The sequence below is a fragment of the Myxocyprinus asiaticus genome, chromosome 44 (genome assembly GCF_019703515.2).
Source record: "Myxocyprinus asiaticus isolate MX2 ecotype Aquarium Trade chromosome 44, UBuf_Myxa_2, whole genome shotgun sequence".
NCBI lineage: Eukaryota > Metazoa > Chordata > Actinopteri > Cypriniformes > Catostomidae > Myxocyprinus > Myxocyprinus asiaticus.
This window is the reverse complement of record NC_059387.1, coordinates 36,134,877-36,162,376: the sequence shown is the minus strand read 5'-3', so window position 1 is coordinate 36,162,376 and position 27,500 is coordinate 36,134,877. Positions and strand designations below refer to the sequence as shown.

At 38.8% G+C, this 27,500-nt stretch overlaps 3 protein-coding genes across 9 annotated transcripts in view; all 3 read right to left on the bottom strand.

Moving 5' to 3' along the window:
* LOC127434621 (DNA topoisomerase I, mitochondrial-like) overlaps nucleotides 1–12,779 on the bottom strand; it is a 26,572-nt gene extending 13,793 nt beyond the window's left edge. The window contains exons 1-12 of one of the 6 annotated variants that reach the window (XM_051687492.1): nucleotides 12,418–12,440; nucleotides 10,587–10,636; nucleotides 10,282–10,363; nucleotides 10,046–10,085; nucleotides 9,455–9,751; nucleotides 8,352–8,467; nucleotides 8,147–8,268; nucleotides 7,958–8,080; nucleotides 7,239–7,426; nucleotides 4,813–4,957; nucleotides 4,598–4,741; nucleotides 1–63 (exon numbers count right to left, since the gene is read on the bottom strand). The exon at nucleotides 1–63 is cut by the window's left edge and continues 120 nt beyond it. In XM_051687492.1, coding sequence (XP_051543452.1) covers nucleotides 1–63; nucleotides 4,598–4,741; nucleotides 4,813–4,957; nucleotides 7,239–7,426; nucleotides 7,958–8,080; nucleotides 8,147–8,268; nucleotides 8,352–8,467; nucleotides 9,455–9,498 — 945 coding nt within the window. In that variant the 5' untranslated portion in view covers nucleotides 9,499–9,751; nucleotides 10,046–10,085; nucleotides 10,282–10,363; nucleotides 10,587–10,636; nucleotides 12,418–12,440. Of the gene's footprint in view, nucleotides 64–4,597; nucleotides 4,742–4,812; nucleotides 4,958–7,238; nucleotides 7,427–7,957; nucleotides 8,081–8,146; nucleotides 8,269–8,351; nucleotides 8,468–8,725; nucleotides 8,919–9,454; nucleotides 10,364–10,586; nucleotides 10,637–12,417; nucleotides 12,446–12,644 lie in introns of those variants that run through there. The other 5 variants (XM_051687490.1, XM_051687491.1, XM_051687489.1 and 2 more) reach the window with 5 other exon arrangements.
* A 208-nt stretch (nucleotides 12,780–12,987) lies between these two features.
* LOC127434625 (zinc finger and BTB domain-containing protein 14-like) lies at nucleotides 12,988–18,494 on the bottom strand. The gene is made up of 2 exons (XM_051687498.1): nucleotides 18,265–18,494; nucleotides 12,988–14,924 (listed from the first exon to the last, which is right to left on the bottom strand). Exon 2 carries the CDS (start codon nucleotides 14,908–14,910, stop codon nucleotides 13,579–13,581), a length of 1,332 nt encoding a protein of 443 aa, XP_051543458.1. The 5' UTR covers nucleotides 14,911–14,924; nucleotides 18,265–18,494; the 3' UTR covers nucleotides 12,988–13,578.
* A 4,166-nt stretch (nucleotides 18,495–22,660) lies between these two features.
* The window catches only part of LOC127434616 (band 4.1-like protein 3), an 85,357-nt gene continuing 80,517 nt past the window's right edge, over nucleotides 22,661–27,500 (bottom strand). For both annotated transcript variants that reach the window (XM_051687467.1, XM_051687468.1), the window contains one exon: nucleotides 22,661–23,519. The gene's annotated coding sequence lies outside the window, so the exon portion shown is untranslated. The remainder of the gene's footprint in view (nucleotides 23,520–27,500) is intronic.

Genomic DNA, 27,500 nt, shown 5'->3' with positions numbered 1-27,500 from the left:
AGAACAGCAGCCCACCGTATCGGCGGACTCATCATCCTTCTCGTTACCTGTTCGCAGAGCCAGCTAAACACACACACACACACACACACACTTTAAAAGCGGAGTCATTTTTTTATGTTAAAAATACTTATACTATAACCACCACGCTATAATGTGGTTCTCGCTCTCGGTGGGGCGTGTGGTGAGTTGTGCGTGGATGCCGCGGAGAATAGCGTGAAGCCTCCACACACGCTACGTCTCCACAGTAACGCGCTCAACAAGTCACGTGATAAGATGTGCGGATTGACGGTCTCAGACGTGGAGGCAACTGGGATTCGTCCTCTGCCACCCGGATTGAGGCGAGTCACTACACCACCACGAGGACTTAAGAGCGCATTGGGAATTGGGCATTCCAAATTGGGGAGAAAATCCCAAAAATAAAATAAGTCTTATGTATAGATTTTTTTTAAAAAATGTTTTTTCCCTTTTCTCCCCAATTTGGAATGCTCAATTCCCACTACTTAGTAGGTCCTCGTGGTGGCGCTGTTATTCACCTCAATCCGGGTGGTGGTGGACAAGTCTCAGTTGCCTCCGCTTCTGAGACCGTCAATCCGTGCATCTTATCACGTGACTCGTTGTGCATGACACCACGGAGACTCACAGCATGTGGAGGCACATGCTACTCTCCACGATCCACGCACAACTTACCACACGCCCCATTGAGAGCGAGAACCACTAATCACGACCACAAGGAGGTTACCCCATGTGACTCTACCCTCCCTAGCAACCGGGCCAATTTGGTTGCTTAGGAGACCTGGCTGGAGTCACTCAGCACGCCCTGGATTCGAACTCGCGACTTGGAATTGGACCTTATTCCCTCAAAAGTTGAAAATGTTAGTTATTTTGAATATTTTTCAACATTAACACATCTGTGGGTCATTTGGCTTCATTTTAATATATTTTATTTAGTTATCACTACAATACGGTTCTATTCATTAATATTAATAAATGCATTCATATATATTTACTGTACATTATCACATTGAGAATAAATGTATTCATGTAAAAGCTGATAAATGTGTCTTTCAGAGGCTTTATATGGAGTTAGGATGAAAATAAGGTGCATTTCAAACTGTTCTGAGACCAGTGCAGACAGACAGCACACTGGAGGTTAAGTCATTCACTAAATAGGGAGCAAGGGAGCATCCTATAGCTCTCTATGCAGTGAAGTGCATTCACTCCTAAAATCTGATCAAAAGTTCAGTTTCAGGCTGCAGATGATGTTTGGATCACTCAACATGTTTGACAGACATGTGACAATGATAATCAGTACATAGATTCAGAATTTATAATGTATCATTTTATTTTAACATGGTTGACAGTGATTGGATGATGCTGGACATTACTTTGAATCAGAATTAATTATTCAGCTTTATAGAAAATCAGCTGTAATGTCTGTAAAACATGAATAATCAACACTCCTGGACACATAATAAACTATTTGATGAAAAAAATAAGACTTTCTATAGTTTGATATTATTTAAAATTTCACAACTTAGTCCCGCTGACCACATATGTGTACATCAATTATTAGGAAAACTATCTGCTCTAAAAAATGTTTGTTTGTTTTTTTGCTTGTTTATTAAGTGCAACTAGTTACAAATCAAAAAGGGAAATGGAAAATGCACACAGAAGTCACGCTCGGGTCTCAGGAGGTTAAACTATAAAAATCAATTTTTTTCATTCAGCAGACACTTACACTATATTGCCAAAAGTATTCGCTCATCTGCCTTTAGACGCATATGAACTTAAGTGACATCCCATTCTTAATCCATAGGGTTTAATATGACGTCGGCCCACCCTTTGCAGCTATAACAGCTTCAACTCTTATGGGAAGGCTTTCCACAAGGTTTAGGAGTGTGTTTATGGGAATTTTTGACCATTCTTCCAGAAGCGCATTTGTGAGGTCAGACACTGATGTTGGACGAGAAGGCCTGGCTCGCAGTCTTCGCTCTAATTCATCCCAAAGGTGCTCTATCGGGTTGAGGTCAGGACTCTGTGCAGGCCAGTCAAGTTCTTCCACACCAAACTCGCTCATCCATGTCTTTATGGACCTTGCTTTGTGCACTGGTGCGCAGTCATGTTGGAACAGGAAGGGGCCATCCCCAAACTGTTCCCACAAAGTTGGGAGCATGGAATTGTCCAAAATCTCTTGGTACGCTGAAGCATTCAGAGTTCCTTTCACTGGAACTAAGAGGCCAAGCCCAGCTCCTGAAAAACAACCCCACACCATAATCCCCCCTCCACCAAACTTCACAGCTGGCACAATGCAGTCAGACAAGTACCGTTCTCCTGGCAACCGCCAAACCCAGACTCGTCCATCAGATTGCCAGATGGAGAAGCGTGATTCGTCACTCCAGAGAACGCGTCTCCACTGCTCTAGAGTCCAGTGGCGGCGTGCTTTACACCACTGCATCCGATGCTTTGCATTGCACTTGGTGATGTATGGCTTGGATGCAGCTGCTCGGCCATGGAAACCCATTCCATGAAGCTCTCTACGCACTGTTCTTGAGCTAATCTGAAGGCCACATGAACTTTGGAGGTCTGTAGCGATTGACTCTGCAGAAAGTTGGTGACCTCTGCGCACTATGCGCCTCAGCATCCGCTGACCCCGCTCTGTCATTTTACGTGGCCTACCACTTCATGGCTGAGTTGCTGTCATTCCCAATTGCTTCCACTTTGTTATAATACCACTGACAGTTGACTGTGGAATATTTAGTAGTGAGGAAATTTCACGACTGGACTTGTTGCACAGGTGGCATCCTATCACAGTACCACGCTGGAATTCACTGAGCTCCTGAGAGCGGCCCATTCTTTCACAAATGTTTGTAGAAGCAGTCTGCATGCCTAGGTGCTTCATTTTATATACCTGTGGCCATGGAAGTGATTAGAACACCTGAATTCAATTATTTGGATGGGTGAGCGAATACTTTTGGCAATATAGTGTATATCCAAAGGGACTTACAAAATTAGTAAGCATACAACAGAAGCGCTTCATTTTAAAGCCTGATTTATACTATGGAAGTAGCCAAATTTTTCTCTCCTGGACGAACTAAAGCACCCTAAGCGAACAAAGCCGGTGTTTATACTACAAGCCACATCGTTTTAAAATGACTTAGAGTGTGATGTCACGGAGCCCCTTCCACTGTTGGTGACCGGTTATTTGATCCGAGTCCAATCTCTATCTGCACATTTGTCGCAGCCACGCTGTCTTTGTGGAGTTTGTGCTGCGAATCATATAAAAAAGCATACTTCTGCACAATCTCTGAGACGGGAATCAGAGTTATCCATTTTAATGACAGTAACCTAGTTTACAACTCCTCAGCTGGCATGCAACATTGTAAATTAAAAAAACAAAACCACACCAACGATTAGTTTTAACCAATCATCAACGCTCTTATGCCAACCGAGTTCTCAGAATTTCAGAGAAGTGCACGAACAGGAGAAATATCATTAAACACACTGGCAGAACAAAACATCAGTGTATTTCGCCTTGAGTTCATTGAAGACCAGACGTGCTGCTGCATTCTGGATCATTTGCCGAGGCCTACTTGCGTATGCAGGAAGTCTGGTTAAAAGAGCATTACAGTAGTCCTGTCTAGATATGACAAGAGACTGAACAAGGAGTTGTGTGGCGTGTTCGGAGAGGAAGGGTCTTATTTTTCTAATGTTGAAGAGTGCAAATCAACATGATCGGGCTGCTTTTGAGATGTGGTCGGTAAAATTGAGTTGGTTGTCAATGGTTACCCCTAGATTTCTGACCGTTTTACATGGTGTTACTGTTAATGAACCCAGCTGCACGGTTGGCTGGCTCGGTCTTCACTACAACTCCATTATAAAACTACAAAATATTACATGTTTAAAGCTGCGATCTTCTACATAAAGATATTTATTCGTGAAAATTATTTCCACAACTTTTTCCAAAACCACATCATTTCCAACACACACTGCAATCTCTTAAAACGTGATTAATTTACTTGTGTGTTAGGCATGATATTTCATCCTGTTTTCAAATAAATCTAACGCAACATTGTAACATTTATGCTTAAGACAAAACTGCTTGTCAATGATGTAAGAAAAAAAACTTGATTCAAAGAGAAAACAAGTTTAAGTAGTTTTTGGTATTAAGCATAAACCTAACAGTGTTTGATACGCAGTGTGCCAAAATTTTGCCTCTTAGTAGTAGATAAATTAAATGTTTTAATAAGACTTTATTGTCAAGAAGTCCATAGTGCTAAAAGTTCCTGAAGTTGAAGAAACACCCTGATCCATTTGTTTGAGCGGCCCGACATGTCAATTTAAATTTCTGACTCAACTAATGGTGCTGATGGAGTTTCAGACGGGACAACCCATTTGTCCAAGCAATGGCAGAGAAGGAAACTCATCGGTTATGTTTGCAATTTCATTTGAGATGGTAGTGCTACAGATATTAAACACTTCAGCATCAACTCAAGGGTCACAATAACAAGACATGAATTTGTCACCTATGAAGAGCATTTATTCATTTGGCAGACGTGTTATCAGATTTAGTTGATCTGCCGGAACAAGAGCAGTTCACCTTATCAATGAAGTAGAGTGCGACTCCTCTCTGTCTGGTCTTCATCTCTCTGGACGTCCAGTCACGTCGGTACTCCTTCCTGATCGAGTCCACGCTCCTCTTCAACTGACGAGCCGTTTCATACTTCTGCCAGTCCTTCTCCCCCTGAACACAAACACACGCGGTCAGTCTGGAATCTCCTGCAGTGAGATCTGGATCTGACGTGAAGATCTGACCTTCAGTTTGGAGCTGGGGTTCAGCGTGATGTATTTGGGTCGTCCCTGAATGTTCTCCAGCCAGGACGCCAGCCATGTGACCGTGTTGTCATGTTGAACACGCTTCCACCGGTGACCTGCAGGAGCTTCAGGGATCTTTGAGTCTCTGCGGAGAGAAACATCATGTGTTAGTAAAGCCGGGTTACGTGATGTATTCGCCGTGACTTTGCTGGTGAAAATAAATCTAGCGATGTGCTTTTTATTTGTCCATTAACTTTCCTATTTCTTGTTGCTTCTATGCCACTTTCATCTCACATGTCAGCTTGCGTGTTTTACTGGTCTCAAACTGCTGTTCAAAGTCATAATGTTCATTCTATGTGAATAGATTGTATCTGCTTGGTAACCATGGCAATGTCAGCTTCTGTAATATGAATTTGTGAAAAATCGTAACTTTAAAGGAATATTCCGGGTTCAATACAAGTTAATCTCAATCGACAGCATTTGATGCATATTAATTACCACAAAAATTAATTTCGACTCGTCCCTCCTTTTCTTTAAATGTGTGTTCCAGTGAGACACTTACAATGGAAGTCAATGGGGTCAATTTTTAGAGGGAAGTTCCGCAGCCTCCTTTCCAAAAGGTTACCGGTTAGAACAAAATAAAAGAACGGTTAATAACGTTCTTTTTAAAGTGACAGTACTGTGCGCTAAGGGGTGGGTGAAATACCAATTACAGTGCTGTCAGATCTCACAAGAGAAACAAGCAACATGGTCTGGAAAAACAAGCCCAAAATAAGATACTTGCCTCACTAAAATAAGCAAAATGGTGGATTGATTGGCTAAGATCTGCTTCTGAGTCAAAACCCAACAGCATCAAATCTGAATTAATGCATCATATCTAACAATAATTCAGTGAAGATTTGGAAACAAATGAGAAAAGTACTTTTTACCTCTAATAACTTTTTCCTTGTATCTGGATTAACCGTGCATGTATATGCAGTAATTATACATAGTTGTTAAAACGGTTTTCATTCACAGAATGACACATCCACAACGGGCAATTAAGAAATGTGTGATGCAGCAGTTTCCTTCAGGATCAAAGCACATGTTTCATTTTTACAGGCATAAATGTACTTTAACAAGACCTTTGGCCTTTAGTTTCATTAACAAATTATCAGAACAAAATTAACCGGTTATAACCAGTTACCAGCATTTAAAAATAAAGTTTTCACTCCAGAACAATTGAAAATCACTTTGTTCCCGTTTTCGGTTACGCTCTGCAAAAAAATTGTGTTCGTTTTTTGGTTTTCATTCCTTGAACCGTTTTTAGTCCCTGGTCTAAACACAGAAATTTGAAGCTTATAATTTTATAAAATCATTTGCTTTAATTCTACTGTTCAAACTTGTGTATTATTTGAACTCTAAAGTTGTTTAAATTGTAATTTTTACAGTCATTTTAGGGTTTATGGTGTTACATCGTCATGGTAACGAAGTTGTATAATTGTCTATATCTTTCCACAGATGTGGTTAGTAAGTGATTTTATGACAGTAAAATCATGTTAACACACATATTGTTTATGTCTTGTGTCTATACTTTTGAAACAGTGAGTATTTTAATGTTTACAGATTATTGACCCCATTGACTTCCATTGTAAGTGTCTCACTGGAACACACATTTAAAGAAAAGGAGGGACGAGTCGAAATTAATTTTGTGGTAATCAACATTATGCCTCAAATGATGTCGACTGAGCTGAACCTGTGTTGAACCCGGAATATTCCTTAACTGATCAGCTCATAGCATGCTGCTTTTGCCATACTATATAGTAGGGAAGTATGCATATTCGGATGCAGGTTTACACCCGGTCTACACCAGACACGGGCGGCATGACAAAAGCATTAGAATCAATGATGCTACACTGGAAGTGTCCGTTGCATCGACAGTAAACGGGTGTCTCGTTCCATTTTGCACTGCACACGCTGGCGCTACTAATGCCAACAACACAAATTAACAGTTTTAAAGCGTTCGTGTGGCCGGTGTAGACAGGGTGTTAAACCGCAGTCGCAAAAACACCAAAGCAAGTCATTTCGGTTCATCCGTTCAAATTGTCAGTTTCAATGAATCAATTTACAACTCTGATTCAATGACTCGTTTGTGTCATCACTCAGAAATGTTCTCTGCATGGCACTTTTCATGAATTAACATTTTCAGTCAAAATAAATATATAATATTGCTGTTTATTACTTATGCATTATAATTTTTGTGAAATGTAATATGTTTAAATGTAGTTTTTCTGTATGTTCATTAAGTGAAACATGTTGTATAAAACTAGATTTTTTATAGTATTTTACTTTTTGCATTGAACATTTTTAATCTCTGTGTAATGAAATCCATCAGCAGGACAAAAAAATAGAGATATCATTTTTACTGGGATCCCTGTTAAACTCACTTGCCGCAGTTGATGATGACGTCTTCGGGCTGGATGCGTTTCTTCAGTTTGCCCATCTTTGGGTGTTCTCCTCGCCCGCGGAACAGACCCGGCGGCTCTAGCTTAAAGTTTCCGATTTTCTCGCGGTGTCCGTCCAGCAGACAGTAACCGTACTCCTCCGTCAGACGACTGGCCTCCTCCTTCAGGACCTAAGTGAAACACATGTGGAGCTAGCAGACAAGTCACACATAACCTTTGAAATGAACCTTTTTTTAATTTTTATTTTTTATCCCCTTTTCTCCCCAGTTTTGGAATGCCCAATTCCCACTACTTAGTAGGTCCTCGTGGTGGTACGGTTACTCGCCTCAATCCGGGTGCCGGAGGACAAGTCTCAGTTGCCTCCTCTTCTGAGACCGTCAATCCGCGCATCTTATCACGTGACTCGTTGTGCATGACACCTCGGAGACTCACAGCATGTGGAGGCTCATGCTACTCTCCGCGATCCACACACAACTTACCACACGCCCCATTGAGAGCGAGAACCACTAATCATGACCACGAGGAGGTTACCCCATGTGACTCTACCCTCCCTAGCAACCGGGCCAGTTTGGTTGCTTAGGAGACCTGGCTGGAGTCACTCAGCACACCCTGGATTCAAACTCACAACTCCAGGGGTGATAGTCAGCATCAATACTCGCTGAGCTACCCAGACCCCCTCAAAATGAACCTTAAAAACTCACCTGCTTTTCCTCTTTACTCATGTTCTTCCTCTCCTCCGACTTCTCCACAAAGTATTTGTGGATTTCACTGAAGTCACACTTTGAGAGCGTCTTGATCAGCTTCCTCTCGTCTTTAGTCATTTCCTGAAGACAATTCAGTTAATGAACTGCAGGCGGAAGCAGAACTGAGAGCTGATGAATTCTTCTCACCTCTTTCCAATCAGTGAAGAAGTTGTTCTGAAACACGTCTTTCCTGGTGTACTCGTGATCCAGCATCTTAGCGTAGAACGTTGCTATTTCCTCTGTGACTGGACTCAGTTTCACCGGCTTTCCTGAAAACACAAAGACACGAGCTGGTGTAATAACTCCACTCAGTGAGGAAACACACGAGATAAACTACACATGATGCACTCACCATCATAATAAAATTTGACGTTATCAGACAGCGGCTCATATTCTGGAGGGAAATATGGACCTTTATGTTCAAGATTCCTCCATTTCTGACTGCCTGATGATTTTCCCTCTTCCCACCTGTAGATGGAAGTCAAGCCCAACTTTATTCATCAAATGCACAAGAGTTTTAATTGCTGACAATTAAAGGCTGTTTCTACAGCTCCAGTTTGAGATAACAGATTGAACAGAATAAAAATGCCCAGATTATTAGATATGTGGTCAGGAGGAAATACATTAACATGTTATGTTATATGCACCTCTCAAACGCATAAAAGCACATGTGTAACTATAATGTTATTAATATATTGAGTAGTAATTTTTAGCACTTGAACTGACCTGTACTTTGACAGTGTTTTAACTGCTGGAGCACGAGTATAATGAAGTCTAATAGAGTGAATGAGTGAAACATCTTTATTATGTTCCGCTGAAATATAAACAAGTCGTGAAACAAAACACAAACATCTTTTCATTCCATACAGACGGACATGTGCGTGTATGCGCATGCGCACTCTCCTCACCGCCGCTGCGCATCATTGCGTCACATGTATTTGTGTTCGACCGGCAACATCAGCGGTCGGTTTTTCAGTTCCGGCCATGTCTCAAATAATTCTTCAATGTCCCTCAATTAATTGAGATCGAAATATCAATCAATAATTTTATTAAGCATTAAAAAATTATAATTAAATTGCTTATGCTCCTCATTTGTAATTCGCTTTGCACAAAAGCATCTGCTAAAAGACTAAAAAAGTGTGTGTTTAATAACTGAAAAAATAATAAATAATTCAAAACAACTTAATAAAACTACCATACTTGATCTGTAAAACATAGCAATTAAAAATGTTATTACTTAAAAAAAATTTTTTTAATTAAAAATGAACTATTTTGAATAATTACAATAAAACTAATTTCAATAAATTTAAATGATTAACATTATAAATTACTCCTTGACATGATAAAATTTCTGCAAATTATATAAAAAAAATTCATTGAAACTAATATTTTGGTGTGCAGAGACACAAGCTTTAATTTTATGGTAAAATGATCAATTGAATCATTAAAGACTACCTGAAGGAAAGCAGTTCTATAAGGCTCCTCGTCTTTTTTGACATCTTTCTTCACCTTTTCTTTCTTCTTGTCCTCGTCTGTGTCTCTCTTGATTTTTTCTTCTTCTCTGATTTGTCATGTTCAGAACTTTTTCTTTTCTTCACAGACTCTTGATGTTTATCTCATGTGTCATGTTTCTCTTTAGTCTTTTCATCTTTCTAATCTTGACCGGTGGACTGACCCGAGTGATGCCCGCTGACTCACAGTCGGTCCCCTTTACTGTCACCTCACACACACACAATCATGACCATTATCCTCCTGTACAAACACAAAACCTATCAAACACTGACAATAACCACAGCAGCACTGACAGATCAGCCCTCTGTCTGAATCATGAAAGGGCTCAAAGTCAGATGTTATGCATCACACAGGTGAAATAAACAGACATTAAATGACCCATCAGCATCCTGCAGAATGAGCATGCACATGCAATTTACATTTTCAAGAACTAAAGTATTATTTTCCTGCATACCAGATCACAAAAATTAAAGCCATTTCAGTCCATTCAAATGTCATCTAGAATGAAAATAAAACTAAATCATGAGGTCTCACCACATCCATGTCACCATCTCCTGATTCACATTTCACTCCACTGCACACACACATGAATATGAGGCTACTAACACAGAATTTCATTAAACAAGAGTGAATATTCCACATACACCTGATATCTACAGACTGAGCTTCTCCTGATGACAGGGAGTGTTTCATCTAATCAGAACACAGAATAATTTAGATTTTAAACACGTGATTCAGTCTTCATTAATGAACTTCTGTCATATTTTTACCTTTGAGGAGGATTTGTGCTTTCCATTCCGCTTCGAGTCTTTTTCTCTCTCTTCAGAAGAATGCTTGGATTATTTCTCCTCTCTGACACATCCAGAACATCATGTTTAAGTGAAAATTAAATATCTGCACAGTATTTAGCTCATTTAGTCAAACAATTATTTTAGCATATTTTTAAGCATTTCAATTTCATTAAAAAAATGAATCAAATTGTGTAATATATAACACCATTAAATTAATAAATAATAATAATAATATTAATAATAATTAAATTCCTTTTTATTGTTACGATGTGTCTGTTTCTGACCTTTTGTCATGCTTTTCTTTATCCAGTTTCATCCTGTGGGTGCAGTATTTCTGTGAAACACAAAATATGATTTAATGAAACTAAAGTAAATCGCTGCAGTAAATTAAAGGAATATTCCGGGTTCAACACAGGTTCAGCTCAGTCGACAGCATTTGTGTCATAATGTTGATTAGCACAAAAATTAATTTCCGACTCGTCCCTCCTTTTCTTTAAATGTGTGTTCCAGTGAGTCACTTACAATGGAAGTCAATGGGGTCAATCTGTAAACATTAAAATACTCACTGTTTCAAAAGTATAGACACAAGACATAAACAATATGTGTGTTAACATGATTTTACTGTCATAAAATCACTTACTAAACACATCTGTGGAAAGATATGAGCAGTGTTGGGGAGTAACGGATTACATGTAACAGGATTACATATTTAATATACAGAATATTAGTAACTGTATTCCACTACAGTTACAGTTTAAATCATTGGTAATTAGAATACAGTTACATTCAGAAAGTATTTAGATTACTGAAGAGATTACTTTGCATTTTACTGTCATTTGTTTAATTTAATATTTAGTCCTTTCAGATGGAAAACATTTATACATATAAATGATGTGATCCAAAGTGTATTTGAACAGCGGTGAAACACTTTCTCATGATGTAATTAATAATTAATTATAATTATATTTCACACATTATACATTTGCACATATACAGTGAAATTCTTTTTTTTCTTCACATATCCCAGCTAAATTGGGGTCAGAGTGCAGGGTCAGCCATGATACAGCACCCCTGGAGCAGATAGGGTCAAGGGCTTTGCTCAAGGGCCCAACAGTGGCAACTTGAACCCCTGACCTTCTGATTAGTAACCCAGAGCCTTAACTGCTGAGCCACCACTGACTTGATGTGTTACATTCATACGAGCAGACAGAGAAGTACGTTTGAAGTAAGTTTGGAGCAGAAGAAATAGAAATAAACCTTGTGTAAATTGTCAGCTTTACGCTAAGATAAAATGCTATTTCTATCCATTTTACATGCACATGTTATCAGTCACAATCGTATTTTTTTATCAAGAAAATTCACAGTAGATCATAATTTCTTTTTTTCTAGTAAGATCTTTGATATTAGGGCAAAAATCATATTCTTGATAATAATTTTTGAATTGTTTTCCTGTAAAAATATCTAAAAATCCTTAAAACAAGATCAATTTGATGTATCTTGTTTTAGAAACAACACTGCATAAGATATTTAGGTTTTTCAGAGAATGTATTTTTAACATGTGCATTTTGTCTTACTGTACTGACAGAGTTTTTATAGTCAAAACAAGTGAAAAAAATCTACCAGTACTGAAGAAGTAATCCAAAGTATTTAGATTACATTACTGACCTTGAGTAATCTAACGGAATGTTACAAGTTACAGCATGTATTCTGTAATCTGTAATGGAATACATTTCAAAAGTAACACTCCCAACTCTGTATTAGCCAATTTTACAACTTTGTTGCCATGACGATGTAACACCGTAAACCCTAAATTTATATATATATATATATATATGTGTGTGTGTGTATAAACAACTTTACAGCTCAAATACGTTTTAATATAAGTATTAATGTAAGTGTTTTCATAAAATTATAAGAGTCACATTTCTGTCTTTAAACCCTCGAAAAATTGACCCCATTGACTTCCATTGTAAGTGTCTCACTGGAACACACATTTAAAGAAAAGGAGGAACGAGTCGAAATTAATTTTTGTGGTGATCAACATTATGACACAAATGCTGTCCATTGAGATTAACTTGTGTTGAACCCGGAATGTTGCTTTTAAGGATTACATACCAGATAACACAAAATCCAGTGTTCACAGACCTTTAGCTGTAACTTACTGCATATCCTGCTCATTCATGCAGAGAAATAAACGAATTACCGTATTCTGATAAGAGCTGCAAACAGCAGTAGTAACATTTACTCATTTAAAACGGATTTATTTTTTTTAAACATTAACTAAAAGCAACATTGTTCAAAGACAATGTATGATGCAAAATAACAAGTTGTAAAACTTGTACCTGAAACGGATCTCCTCGGCTTCAGGGTAAATGTTACCTGCCTCATGTCAGCCGCAGCGCACCTGCAGGAGTAAAACTCACCTGTACATGAACGTCCATCACAGCCTTCTACAGCAACTCAACACAACCTGCAAACACTCCATACATTTCACCCATCATCTCATGTCACGCAAGTACATTTCACCCACTCTTCAAAACATTCATCAAAATTTAATCAGCAGTGAAGTGAAAAAAAATACAAGTTTTCTAGAAATATATGATTCAGTAAACAGTAAAATGCTAAAAATGCCTGTTCAGGATTGGAGGAGGGACTAAATATCATTATTTGAGAATGATCTTTTGAAATGACCGATATTGGCCGACACCTCATCTGAATATTGGGGGATATGTGTTAATGTCTACAGTATTTTATAAGGAATTCTATGCGGGAATAGAGATACGGCATGTTCATGAACACTAACAAGAAAACATTACATACATTTCAATGGTTGACCAGTTGTTTATTACAGCAAAAATATCTCAACGTGTAAATTTTTCCCACCCTTTTGCAAGAAACGGATGGAATGATTGACCAAAGGCTTGTTCACTCAAATGTGTTCTTTTGTCAGCATTACAAATCTCCCACGTGTCCAGTTTATTTCATGAAACCGGCGCTGTCCAACTGCAACATGTTTGTGTTTCATCGTCCATCTGGCTGCCATAAATACTCAAATTCATTTGGTATGAACTGTACAGTAAGAGAAAAATGCACCATTTACATATAAAAAAGCAAAAAAGTCATCAGTGTAAATCAAATAGTCTACAATTAAAATCACAATCAAGATCTGCGATTCAAACAGTTCCGAAAATGAGTCAAATGAGGCCCACAAAAAATGAGAAGAAAACTACAACATTTTAGCCAAATGAAATGTCTATGAATGGACCGTTGAGCATGTTAGGAGCACGCTATAGACTCCAGCTGTTGCTCAGCCTCGGCGGCCATGGCTGCGGCCTGGAGCTGTTCGGTTTCGCTCTGAAGGCCGCTCGACGTCAACTGTTTGCGTTCACTGTGCATGTTGTTCTCGTGTCTCTTCAGGTCGGATGCTTTGGCGAAGGCCTTCGTACATGAGCCGCACACAAACGGCTTCTCTCCTCTGTGGCGTCGCTCGTGATCCTTCAGGTGCGACTTGTGCTTGAAGGCCTTTTCACACATCTGACAGCTGAACGGCCGCTCGTTGCTGTGCACACGCTCGTGTTTCTTCAGGTCGGGAGCGCGGATGAACGACTTCCCGCAGGAGTCGCAGCTATAGGGCTTGAAGCCCGTGTGAATTTTGAGGTGTTCCTTCAAATGGGCCTGCGTGGTGAATGCTTTGGTGCATATCTCGCAAACGAACGGTCGGTCGGCCGAGTGCAGTTTCTCGTGTTTCCTCAGGCGGTTTTCGTCGACGAACGTCTTGCCGCACACTTGGCAGGCGAGCTGATCTCTGTGGCCATAGAGCAGATACTCAAACTTCATGTCGGTGGTGGCCGTCGTCCATCCGGGGGGCTGTTCGTCCTTCACGTCGCCCATGCTGTCCGCGAACGACAGCGTCTGTGTGTGAGCCGCCAGTTCTTTGGGTTCCGTGTCCATGGCTTCCACCTCCTGGTCGTAGCAGCTCACCTTATGTACCTCTTCTTGCGCCAACTCTTTCAGGATGGCCTCCTGCACTCTCAGGGCGTTGTTGGGCGATTTGTCCAGGTCATGATTGCTTTGAGCTTCCTCCACAATATCATCAGAAGGAGCATCATCTTGGTCCCCGAGCACCTGAACGTCATTGTCTTGAGTTAACGGAGGATCGTCCGTCGGAAGCCCCATTTTCACCATGTCGTACGGAAACTTGCTGGCGTTCCTGGGGTCATTTTTCTCATCGGGGGACATGTCTCGCTTCTGAGAGCAGAGCTTATCCAGAAACCGGATTCCTAGTATCTGTCCTGAAGACATCATTAGATTCACATCTTTCTTCTTCACAGAAATCTTGGCGGTGTACATGTAATTAAGCACTTCTTCAAAGATGTCTGAGCGGATGAAGTCAATCTCTATGACGGAGGAGCTATCCACCTCATGTTTCTTGAAAAGCTTTTTGAAGTAGTTGCTGCATGCCGCTAACACACAGCGATGCGCCCTGAATTTCACGTCCTCAACGACGACCGCGATGTCGCAGTGCTCGCCCTCCAATCTCTGCTCGTTCAGTAGCTTCAGAAAGATGGTTTTGTGCTCATCGTCCACATACTTCACAGTTTCTGACATACTGGAGCGGATTTCTGAGGGAACAAGAAAATGTATGAGAATTAATTCAGTTGAAATATTTTTCCAGTGTTTAGGTTTATTTACAAGAGTTGGGGGGGTCTGGGTATCTCAGCGAGTATTGACGCTGGCTATCACACCTGGAGTCGTGAGTTTGAATCCAGGGTGTGCTGAGTGACTCCAGTCAGGTCTCCTAAGCAACCAAATTGGCCCGGTTGCTAGGGAGGGTAGAGTCACATGGGGTAACCTCCTCGTGGTCACTATAATGTGGTTCTCGCTCTCGGTGGGGTGCGTGGTGAGTTGTGCGTGGATGCTGCGGAGAATAGCATGAAGCCTCCACTCGCGCTACGTCTCCGCGGTAACGCACTCAACAAGTCACGTGATAAGATGCGCGGATTGACGGTCTCAGACGCGGAGGCAACTGAGATTCGTCCTCCGCCACCCGGATTGAGGCGAGTCACTACGCCACCACGAGGACTTAGAGCGCATTGGGTATTGGGCATTCCAAATTGTGGAGACAATTATAAAAAAATAAAATAAAAGAGTTGGACCATTACAAAAAGCACTATGGCAGTACCATGGTACAGTGTAGGAATTAAATGGTAATACCATAGTACGGAATTATTACCATATTGACATATGCACATTTAATAAATAATCAATTTGCCACAACTTTCTAATCATGAAAAGTAGGGCTGGGCGATAAAACAATATTGATATTTATCCAATTTTTTTTTTACGATATCGATGATAAACTTGAGTCATTTTTAATATTTAGCCTATGTTCTACACCTAGACGATGTTTATACGTTTTTTTCATGATCCATAGCACGGTCACTAAATCTTTTCTTGTAATGTTTATTAGCAGTTAGCGATCCAGCTTATGCTGCATTTGGAGCTGGACTGTGACTGTCCGCTGAAGATGATGAAATTGGCGAAATTTCATCGAAAACAGGTCAAACACATTATGTAGGATTACATCCTAAACAGAGTATACCTTAAATGTAGCTTACCCTGTGGAGTTTACTTGTAAACAAACAAGTTACTGTATGTTTACATTCATTCTTAAGGTCCAGCAAACATGTGGAATGCATTTCCTCCCTCATTCATGCTATGAAACGTATAACGTGATAAATATCGTTATCATACTATAAAAAAATATTGTGATAATACTTTTGGCCATATCGCACAGCTCTAGTGAAAAGTGTAAATTACAGTCTACTCCCGTTGCGTCCGAATTTTCAATTTACAATGTGATGTTTTCAAACGATTGAGAATTGGAACCAATCACCCACTTATGTGAATTATTTATTTATAATTTCAAGAACAGGTTTGTTTTTCATGCTGATAAAAAAACAATGTGGAGTTGACCGTTTAGGTACTGATTTACCAATGTTTAAAACGTAATTCAGGAACGATTTTCAGCTTGTTTTGTATAGTGTATCCTACATTAAGTATATGGGATGTAGATGCCCCACAAATAAGTATTGTAATGCAAATCCTATTAATCGAAATGGATTGCAATTACAATATCAAGTGGAATAACCGTCAATTATGATTTTTCTCATAATCGTATAGCCGTAACATATAGACTGATTAAATGACACTGCTGTTTTGATATAATGGGCCAATAACTGCATCCTTTGCCTGACATTAGTTTGGACTTTGTGTGTTCAGTATACAAAAGGTTTTGAGTGAATCGAGTAAAATAAATGTGTACAATAAATTTATCGTATGCATAAAATTCCATGAATTCATTACATGTGATTCTGTGAAAAAATCAGGACAATTTGTGAATAAATAAATCTCATTTAACCCTTGTGCGACCTTCGGGACATTTTTGTTTTTTCGATCATTCTGTCTGTGTTAATGCCAATGGCATAAATTTGGCCAAAGGTGTGTATTTTTGGGGGAATTCTGATATTTCAACTCAGTTCCTATAATACACTGTGTACACAAAATAGTTACACTCAGGACCTTCAGGACAAAAATGTCCCCATTGAAACCCATTAAAACTGCAATATTTGACCCAGTGCCATTAAAGCATAAAATCATGAATTCTATGATATTATGCTTTTATTCTGGAGCCCTGGCTTCAAAATGTACATTTTTAATATTTTCCACCAGATGGCGCCATTTTTCTCATGTTTAGCCTATGGAGCAAATACATGCTTTTCCCCTATTCTCTGTTTGCTGTATTATAGAGCACTGCAGGACAACTGAATAAATGATGCAGATAAAATTGTGTGTGTGTTGGTAAGGATGTCAGAGTGTGTTTTGTATGTGTGTATTGAGAAATGTGCGTGTGTGTGTGTAAAAAAACAACTGTGGCATTATGTAAACAAACTGGCATTTAAATGGTTAAAATCCTGAAAATTAATGAATATTTGGTAGTTATGATCAGGACTGAAGTCAGTGAAAGTGGAAAATAATATTAATATATAATATTATGGCATTTTTTTGATGTGGACTTTTTTGTCCTCAAAGGACCTCTGAGTAACTTTTTTAAATTGAAACACAGTTAAATATGTGTAAACATTATTCTCTCACTAAATAATCACATAAACATGATGCCCAAGACCCTTTTTTTTTTTTTTTGATAAACCAAACTTAACTAGTGTAGCCAAGTATGCAAAAGCATTTGATCTTTTAGAACATTTAGAGGTGTTTGTGTACCAACATCAGGCATATGAATGCTTATAATTTAGGTCTATTAACATTTTTGAGTTTTATGAATATAATAATTGTGTAAATTGATAAATAATGATCATGGAATGTCTGATAAAATCATGTCAATAAATAATCAATTTTAACCATCTGAAATCTCTCTAAAACACAGAACATGTACTAAAACACTGTTTAATTTGGTTTAATGAAGATTATTAACACTTTAAATGACACGTGATGTTTCGATACGGGCCACAAACGACAAAACAACTTCATTTACACTCTTCTAAACCGGCGAGGTGTGTTTTAGCACGTTAAACTGTTGCTTTACTCTTTAAATATCCTGTTTGGTCAATATAATTATATTTAATCGGTTATTTTGTCATTTCTGCTCTAGTTCGGTTCTGTTGAAGCTAATCTTAGCATTAGCACACACATCATCTTCGGTGCCTTTAATCGACATTTAATCAAGCAACACGACGATTCTCCTCTAAACGAGCCCCGAGGAACGGAGAGCACCGAGAGCAGCGGAATGTGTTCGGTAACCGGGCGCGCTGAGGGCGGATTCAGTGGCGCGAGCTGCGCGGGCCATGATGAACACTCCCGCGGGCGCGCGCCGCCATCCCGCGCAAAAACATTACGCAATATTCCAGCAGCTGCTTCAATCCGCAGCCAAAATCCGTTTCTTACCTTTATTGTGCTGTTTTGATCCACTGTGAGAGTGTGTGTTAAATGTCACCAGCGCCAGTGCAGAATTTTATACTTTGTTGTTGTGTGCGAGGCCGAGGACGAGCACTGGCGGAAGGACGCGCTGCGCCAGCACGGAACTGCAGTGACCGAAGCGCGTACGTAGACACGGGCACAGCTACGCAAACAGCGCACTCACACAGAGGGAGATGCGCAGGCACGGCTACGCAAATCTCTGGAGCGCGAAACGAGGGTAATGGAGTCTATGCATGGAACGTAGCCTACGTATTTCCGGTGAAATCTGAGGGGCCTGACAATCTTCCGGTCTCGTATCCAGCTAAACGCGAAAGTGTCAAGATGTTGTAGCAAACTACTATTCTTTCTAAAATAAAGGGATTTATCACAACAAATGTGATTTTATTTAGTAAAAGTATACATATTATCTCAGTAATGAGCTCCAAAAGTTTAAATCCATACGTTTTGAGCTTGCAGAATGGCCGAGCACTGCTATACCGTTGTGTAAGGCTTCCTCTGTGTGCAAAGTATTTACATCCAGCGATTGTACAGTGATTTACAAGTGAGATTCATGTCAGATCACAAACAATCACCTGAAGACGATGTGGGACAGTTGCTCAGTTGAGGTTTAAGCGATATCTGCAGAGCTGCGAAACATCACGGAGAACACCACACATAATACACATTTGTTTTTGGTAAATTATTATTTTCCCCCAGTCAAAGCATGAGATTACATGAGTAAAGCACTAATCTGTAATATCACACCACAATATTCATAAATATAAAGTAATGATACAATAACACAATTGGTAACACTTTACAATAAAGATATTTGTTAACATTAGTTAACAACATTAGGTTACATGATTTAACAATGAACAATACTTATACAGCATTTATTAATCTTAATTAATGTTAATTTCAACATACTAATAGATTTTAAAAATCAAACGTTGTGTATGTTAACACCATAATGCACTGTGGACTAACAAAGAACAATTCTATTTTTGTAACTAATATTGACAAAAATGAATAAATACTGAAAAAAATATATGTTGTTAATTGTTTGATCATGATACCTCATAATACATTAATGCATATTAACAAATGGAACCTTATTGTAAAGTGTTAACACACAATTTAAAATATATATTTACTGTGTCAAATTACTACATCATTGTTAACTGTCCTTTTTTTGCACATAAAAGAAAAAAACAGAGAATAAAATGTTCACTTCTCATAAGCATTTGTCCGTCATTAGTGCTCTCTTCAGTTCGGCATATCCCCGCACATGCACATGACAAATCTCTCAGAAACGGGACACGATTTTTATTTTGCAAATTTTACTGAAATTGAAAATTATATTATACTGCATAAATACAATACAATAAACTAATATTGACCACTATTAGACAAACTGTATGGTTAAAGAGTCACTGCGTTAAGAAATATATTATCGTTCACTCCATCATTTGCTGTGAAGCTGCAGTATCATCAATTATCATATTATTTTAACTTATAATATCACACAGGGCTGTACTTTATCCAGCAAAATAAATCTAAAATATAGCTTCAAGCAGTAATTATCGGGGGCCAAGCACATATGGAAAAATGACAAATATAATCTGATTTGACAGGAAAGATCCTGTGGAACCCTAACTCTAACTCTAACTGTCTTAATCACAGTAGCACAAATATGACTTTAAGTTATAATGCCCCCTAGCATCCCAAATTGATGCATGTGGCCTAAGAATGTTCTCTTGTCCATGTGTTTTAAGTTTTTTATGTTTGAATTTTTCGCTCACAAGATACAGGCCAATTAGTGATTACAGGCCACACCCAAAAATGTATTAGCTTAAATCTTCTGAATGACTAAATCAATCAAAATTCTTTTGATAACTTTTTGTCAGGAGGGTCTGTAGATGATTTCATGGAAACTGAGGAAACGGCCTAGGTTTTTCCAAATAAATCGAAATTGTAGAAAATATGGAAATGCAAGTTATCATATGATTTGGGGGCACTGGTGGATTCGGAGAAGCTCCACATTTTTAATTGTAGCCTATACGGTTTCTGAGTTATGAGCAAAAACATGAATTGGCTAATTATAGCACCACCATGTGGCTGATTGTCACAAAAGTTGATATGCAGCTTCAAGTTGACACCCTGCTTGTGTATAGTAATTTCCATAACCCTTGGCCATTCCCAATACGAGTTATAAGGTGCTGAAATTTGATTATATCAAATGGCCGTCGCTGGCCATTTCTGTTAATTTGTCGAATCGATTTTTTACGAATATGTTAGCATTTGAACCAAAGAAGATGCATATATAATCTGAACTTTGTCGGTCAAATGGCTGCAAAGTTATAACAGTGTTTTAGTTGTAGCGCCCCCTATGGGTGGAATTGTACGAAACTTTGCTGACATCTTCTAAATGTCCTGTTGATTATGTGTACCGAGTTTGGTTACGTTTGGACTTTGCCTTGAGTAGATATTGATCAACTACTCAAATCACGTTCAACCAAAGGAAATGCATCGTTAATATCTTCGGAACGATTTGACGTATCGAAATTCTTTGATAACTTTTTGTCAGGGGGGTCTGTAGATGATTTCATAGGAACCAAATTTTATACAAATTTTGTGCCGATTGGACTAACAGTCTAGGAGGAGTTAGAAAAAGTAGTTTTTTGCAGAAATTCAGAATTTTTTGTTATTTTTTATAAAAAAAAATTAAGATGGAAATTAAATGGGGGCCTGGCGAGCTCAGTGGTAAAATACGCTGGCTACCACCCCTGGAGTTCGCTAGTTTGCTAATCCCAGGGCGTTTCGAATCCCAGGGCGTGCTGAGTGACTCCAGCCAGGTCTCCTAAGCAACCAAATTGGCCCGGTTGCTAGGGAGGGTAGAGTCACATGGGGTAACCTCCTCGTGGTCACTATAATGTGGTTCTCGCTCTCGGTGGGGCGCGTGATGAGTTGTGCGTGGATGCTGCGGAGAATAGCGTGAAGCCTCCACACGCGCTATGTCTCCGTGGTAACGCACTCAACAAGCCACGTGATAAGATGCGTGGATTGACGGTCTCAGACGCGGAGGCAACTGAGATTCTTCCTCCACCACCCGGATTGAGGCGAGTCACTACGCCACCACGAGGACTTAAAAGCACATTGGGAATTGGGCATTCCAAATTGAAAAAAAAAAAAGATGGAAATTAAATCGGAGATATACATTTTGTAGGGCTTGACTCAAGGAATCAGAGGAAAATGAAAGTCGATTCTAGCCCTTATGGCCCCAGATATATGAGCCTAATCATAAAAGTGTTTATTATAGCGCCACCTAGGGTCAGATGGGTGTGTGTTTGTGCGCCTGAGTAGTGAGGGGGATTTGGGATCATCCTGCCAAGTTTGATGTCTCCATGACTTATGGTCTCTGACGCCAAGACACTTACAGGGCAGAAAAAAAAAGAAGAAAAAGAAGAAAATCAGTACAAATACAACAGGGTTCTTATGAAAAGAAACTTGTGTAAATAATGCATGTGAAAAGTAATTTCCCCCCAAGTCATCTCGACAGCATTTATCAGCGTATAAAGAAATAGTTTCTGGTGCTACGCTTGAAGTAAGTGTGCCCCGAGGCAAAACGCAGAAGTGACCGTGCATAGAGTACCACAGAAATTATAATAATTGGGTTTTAATTTTATACATTTATATATTCATGTAACTGGCTAGTCTGCGTGTAATTTACATGCTCAGAGTTAAGAACTACTACTAAATAAATCCAAATAAAATTAAACAAATGAATCAATATTCTTAAAATCTGATGAATAGCTTATTCAGTTTCAATGTAAAACAAACTGGTGGTTAAAAATGTAAGAAAATAAAGCGAATAATTAAAAAAAAGGTTGTTTGGCCAATTTAAAGTACTGTGATGGTAGCCTATCATGGTAAATTGATGGTCTCAATAATAGCATGGTATTTTGATATATCATTACTATATTCATGTACCGTTGGAATATAATGAACCAAAATGGTATTGCCACAATACCACGGTATTTTTGTTAGTGTAAGATCATTACCAGATAAGTTACTTTAGGTGGTGGGCTAAATCGTATTGTGATGTTGTTACGCAGACATGAATTTTTTAAGTAGTACTAACAAGAATTCAAAGGAACTCTTTCCATTTCTGTGCAAATGTCTAGATATAAAATCATATGTAACGTCGATGAAACATGGTTTGGTCAAAGCAAAAAATGTGAAGCCTACATAACCATGTATGACGCAAATATTAAATGTGTTGATTGTTTTTATGTATGAAAAATGCTTTAAAGAACACATTCTCTGAATATATTATATCTTACTGTATACTGATGAAGGGAAACAGCAAAATGATCAGAAATGGAATTGACATTTTATTTGAGCTTGAGTGGGCAACACATTCAGCAGATGACAAACTGAACTGGAACTCAAAAACAAAAACAAACAGACACATCTGGGATCTTCTGTACAGTTTAAGGCTCATATGTGACGCTCTGGGCAAGGGGAATTCTGGGATTGGTCGAAACGATGAGATTTCAGGGTACCAGCCACCAGTACAAATGTTCATTCTCATTACAAGAGCTCTCAGCCAATCACAGCACTTTAATTCCTCTAAACGTTCACTAGTAACACAGTTGAGAAACATCAAACAGGTGTAGAATTCAAGTAAAAACAACATACATGGCTTATGGAGAAAAAGCGTGGCATATTCATATTCTCATATTGTCATTAGTGTGTCATTTTCAACATTAGTAAATCCGAGATGAAACATGGATGGCACATCTTTGCATGGTTAAATATTGCACGCACATTCAGTCAATGTTTTTGCTTTATTGAAAGTGAGCAAATTCTAATAAATAAAAGGTAAATATTTGTAACGTTTATATTTTCACAATTTTTATGTCCCTTTATGGCGAGCTCATAGGCTGAACTATACACTTATGGTATTTCCTAAAATTTTGATATATTTTCTCTCCTCACAGAAAAAGCAGAATTGTTTTCTTGTCATGCAGTAACAGTGATCCAGTGCGGCGTGTGTGTGTGTGTGTGTGTGTGTGTGTGTGTGTGTGTGTGTGTTACTCCAGTCGTGTCCAGATGAAGTTGGCTGCGATTCATTCGTTTATGCTGCTGTTTCCGTGGTCAGTTTATCAGAAGCGTCCTTTATTTTCACACGCCGTGAACGTGAGATTTTTCCCGAAAGCGTGAAGATGGTGTTAGTCCTAAAAATATATAAACAAAAACATTTGATGAAAACATTTCAGTAAATAACAGTAATGTTAACACAAGATCCTACAGCAGAGCAAAGCAGGACGCAGGTCAGTCAGTGTCTGTCAGTGCTTTGAAATGAATGTGTTAAAATGAAACTAACAAACTGTAAGTCATGCAATTAAATATTGTATTAATTAAAAATTCCTGCTGAACAAAATAAATAGTTGCCTCAAAACATGCCACTGTGAATTAGAGATATTTTACAATGTATCATATGCAATTAGATGTGCACATTTTCTTGTGTGGCGTTTGAATCTGCAGAACTAGTCACCAATATGCTGGAGTGATGCTGGTGGTTGCCAGGACATTGTTATGCAGTTGTCAAAGGAATATTTCAGTGTTCAATACAAGATGAGCTCAATCGACAGCATTTGTGTCATAATATTAATTACCACAAAAATTAATTCCGACTCGTTCCTCCTTTTCTTTAAATGTGTGTTCCAGTGAGACACTTACAATGGAAGTCAATGGGGTCAATTTTTGGAAGGCAGAAATGTGAGTGTGACCCCGTGTACACATGTGTGGACGTTGTATTTTGGCTGTATGCAACACATAATTTAAATGAATTTAAACCGGCTGAATACTGTTCACAAAACTCTACACGGTCATTTAAGGGTAAAACGTCTGGTGCACCGCGTCACGTGACACAACAGCATGACGTCAATTTCTGTGAAGCGCTTCTACGGGTGCAGCGCCAACAAAAGTGCCTCTGGTAAGAAACCTCTTTAAGTTTTTTGATTGAAACCTGTTTGGTTGTAAAGAGTAGCATCTCTAGTTTCGTTTGATATGCTGCTTTAAAAAATCAGTTCATTTTTTGCGTGTCAGCGCCCTGATAAATGTGACGTCCACATACGTGGAAAATTGAACCATATTCCTTCAAAAGTTGAAAATGTTAGTTATTTTGAATAATTTTCAACTATAACACATCTGTGGGTCATTTCACTTCATTCTAATATAAATTGTTATATTTTATTTTGTTATCACTACAATACAGTTCTATTCATTAATATTAATAAATGCATTCATATATATTTACTGTACATTATCACATTGAGAATAAATGTATTCATGCAAAAGCTGATAAATGTGTCTTTCAGAGGCTTTATATGGAGTTAGGATGAAAATAAGGTGCATTTCAAACTGTTCTGAGACCAGTGCAGACAGACAGCACACTGGAGGTCAAGTCATTCACTAAATAGGGAGCAAGGGAGCATCCTATAGCTCTCTATGCAGTTAAGTGCATTCACTCCTAAAATCTGATCAAAAGTTCAGTTTCAGGCTGCAGATGATGTTTGGATCACTCAACATGTTTGACAGACATGTGACAATGATAATCAGTACATAGATTCAGAATTTATAATGTATCATTTTATTTTAACATGATTGACAGTGATTGGATGATGCTGGACATTACTTTGAATCAGAATTAATTATTCAGCTTTATAGAAAATCAGCTGTAATGTCTGTAAAACATGAATAATCAACACTCCTGGACACATAATAAACTATCTGATGAAAAAAATCTGACTTTCTATAGTTTGGTATTACTTAAAATGTCTCAACTTAGTTCCGCCCATATGTGGACATCAATTATTAGGAAAACTATTTGCATTAGAAATGTTTTGTGCATGTTTATTAAGTGCAACTAGTTACAAATCAAAAAGGGAAATGGAAAATGCACACAGCAGTCACGCTCGGCTCTCAGGAGGTGAAATTCTGTTAAAACTATGTATGTGCATTATTTGAGTTTTAAAGTTGTTTAAATCATTGCTTTTACAGTAGTTTCAGGATTTTTGTAGAAAATTGTCTCTAACTTTCACACAGATGTGGTTAGTAAGTGTTTTTATGACAGTAAAATCATGTTAACACACATATTGTTTATGTCTTGTGTCTATACTTTTGAAACAGTGAGTATTTTAATGTTTACAGATTATTGACCCCATTGACTTCCATTGTAAGTGTCTCACTGGAACACACATTTGTGCTTTTATAAAGAAAAGGTCACAAATGCTGTCAATTCAGCTTAATTCTGTGTTTATGTCGTGTCATAATTATGAACTTTCTGGCCGGCGGACATCGGAATTTATCCGTTTCTTTTGCAACACTCGTAATGCCAAAACGGATCCATGTGTGGCTTTGTCACTACATTAATTCATCGCAAAATGTTTAAGAACAAAGAAAGCGCTCCAGGTAACAGTGTCTATATTAAACAGAAATATATGTACACGACCGCTGCCAGTTTTCACATGATGTGGCGACAGTCATGTTGGAGCATCCATAGAATTCCGAGTTTACAACTCGTAAATACAAGTTCTGAAGAAGTGCCGTGAATTGCAAAACAAAACAACAAATAACAACAGCAGGTCTGAAAACACAAGGTTTATCACCCAGTAAAAAAGTAACGGGAGACAGAGTGAAAACAGCGAGCAGGATAAAGTTAGTTTAAGGTACAGATATTCACCTACGGCGTGTAAGGGACCGTCTAAAATGTCCACAAACTGCGCTACAACATCGGTGGTGTCCACATATTAATAATTGACTTGACATACAAACACTGTTTTTACAAATTTCACATTTTCTGATTTATTGTTTTGTTTTGTACTCCTAGGCCACCGTAGGAATTGCATTAATTCTGACATGACCTGAATGCACCATAACTATTGAACCCGGAATATTCCTATAAGATGTTCCAACTGATTTTGGCATGTTGTTAGGGTGTTGATACTGTACACTATTATGGGTGGTCTTTGGATATGACTCAAATCCGTCCGGTTCCAAACATTTTTTACCAATAATTTGCCATGACTTTTCTATGAACCTTCCAGGCATTTGCAATAATTGCATTATGTATTTATTTATTTTTTGGGGGGGATTTTTCCCCTTTTTCTCCCAGTTTGGAATTCCCAATTCCCAATGCGCTCTAAGTCCTTGTGGTCGCATAGTGATTCACCTCAATCCGGGTGGCGGAGGACGAATCTCAGTTGCCTCCGCGTCTGAGACCGTCAACCCGCGCATCTTATCACGTGGCTTGTTGAGCGCGTTGCCACGGAGACATAGCGCATGTGGAGGCTTCACGCCATCCACCGTGGCAACCACGCTCAACTCACCACACACCCCACCGAGAGCGAGAACCACATTATAGTGACCACGAGGAGGTTACCCCATGTGACTCTACCCTCCCTAGCAACCGGGCCAATTTGGTTGCTTAGGAGACCTGGCTGGAGTCACTCAGCACGCCCTGGGATTTGAACTAGCGAACTAGCGAACTCCAGGGGTGGTAGCCAGCGTATTTTACCACTGAGCTACCCAGGCCCCCAGCATTATGTATTTTAAAATAATTTTGATTCAGACTGATTTGCGCATGCATCATTTAGATTCGAAATCGAACATCACTGTGGCTAGCGAGCATCTTCAACTTTACATAAGAGCAATCTCTAGCTCATAAAAATATACATACACTATAAAGAAGTTTATGTGATTTTTGCAATGTTATTAAATTGGATGACTTTTCCAGGCCTGGAAATCACAATTTTGAATTGACCGTGGGAGCCCTGAATGTATGTCTGAAGGATTTGTTTTTACCTGTTTTATCGTCCTGCACCAGGTGAAAATGATGAGTGTGATCTGTTAGTAAAGTAACAACACTCCTCTCCTCAACAACACACATGATTTGAGGGATCATTCATGTCTGGAGCACACTGAACGTTTGATATTTAGTGTTAGAGGTTTGATCAAATCACTATGCTTGACTTCCACCACATCGTTGAGATCTCTGCAGTTCCAGTACCAGCAGACTGCGCTGTGCTCATTCAGAACTGCACCTCAAGGGTAATCAATATTACTGAAAACCACAAACACGCACAGATCTTCACTCATGTCATTCATACAGTGAAAGCAGCTGCAGATGTGAATGTTAGTACACAATGTAAAAA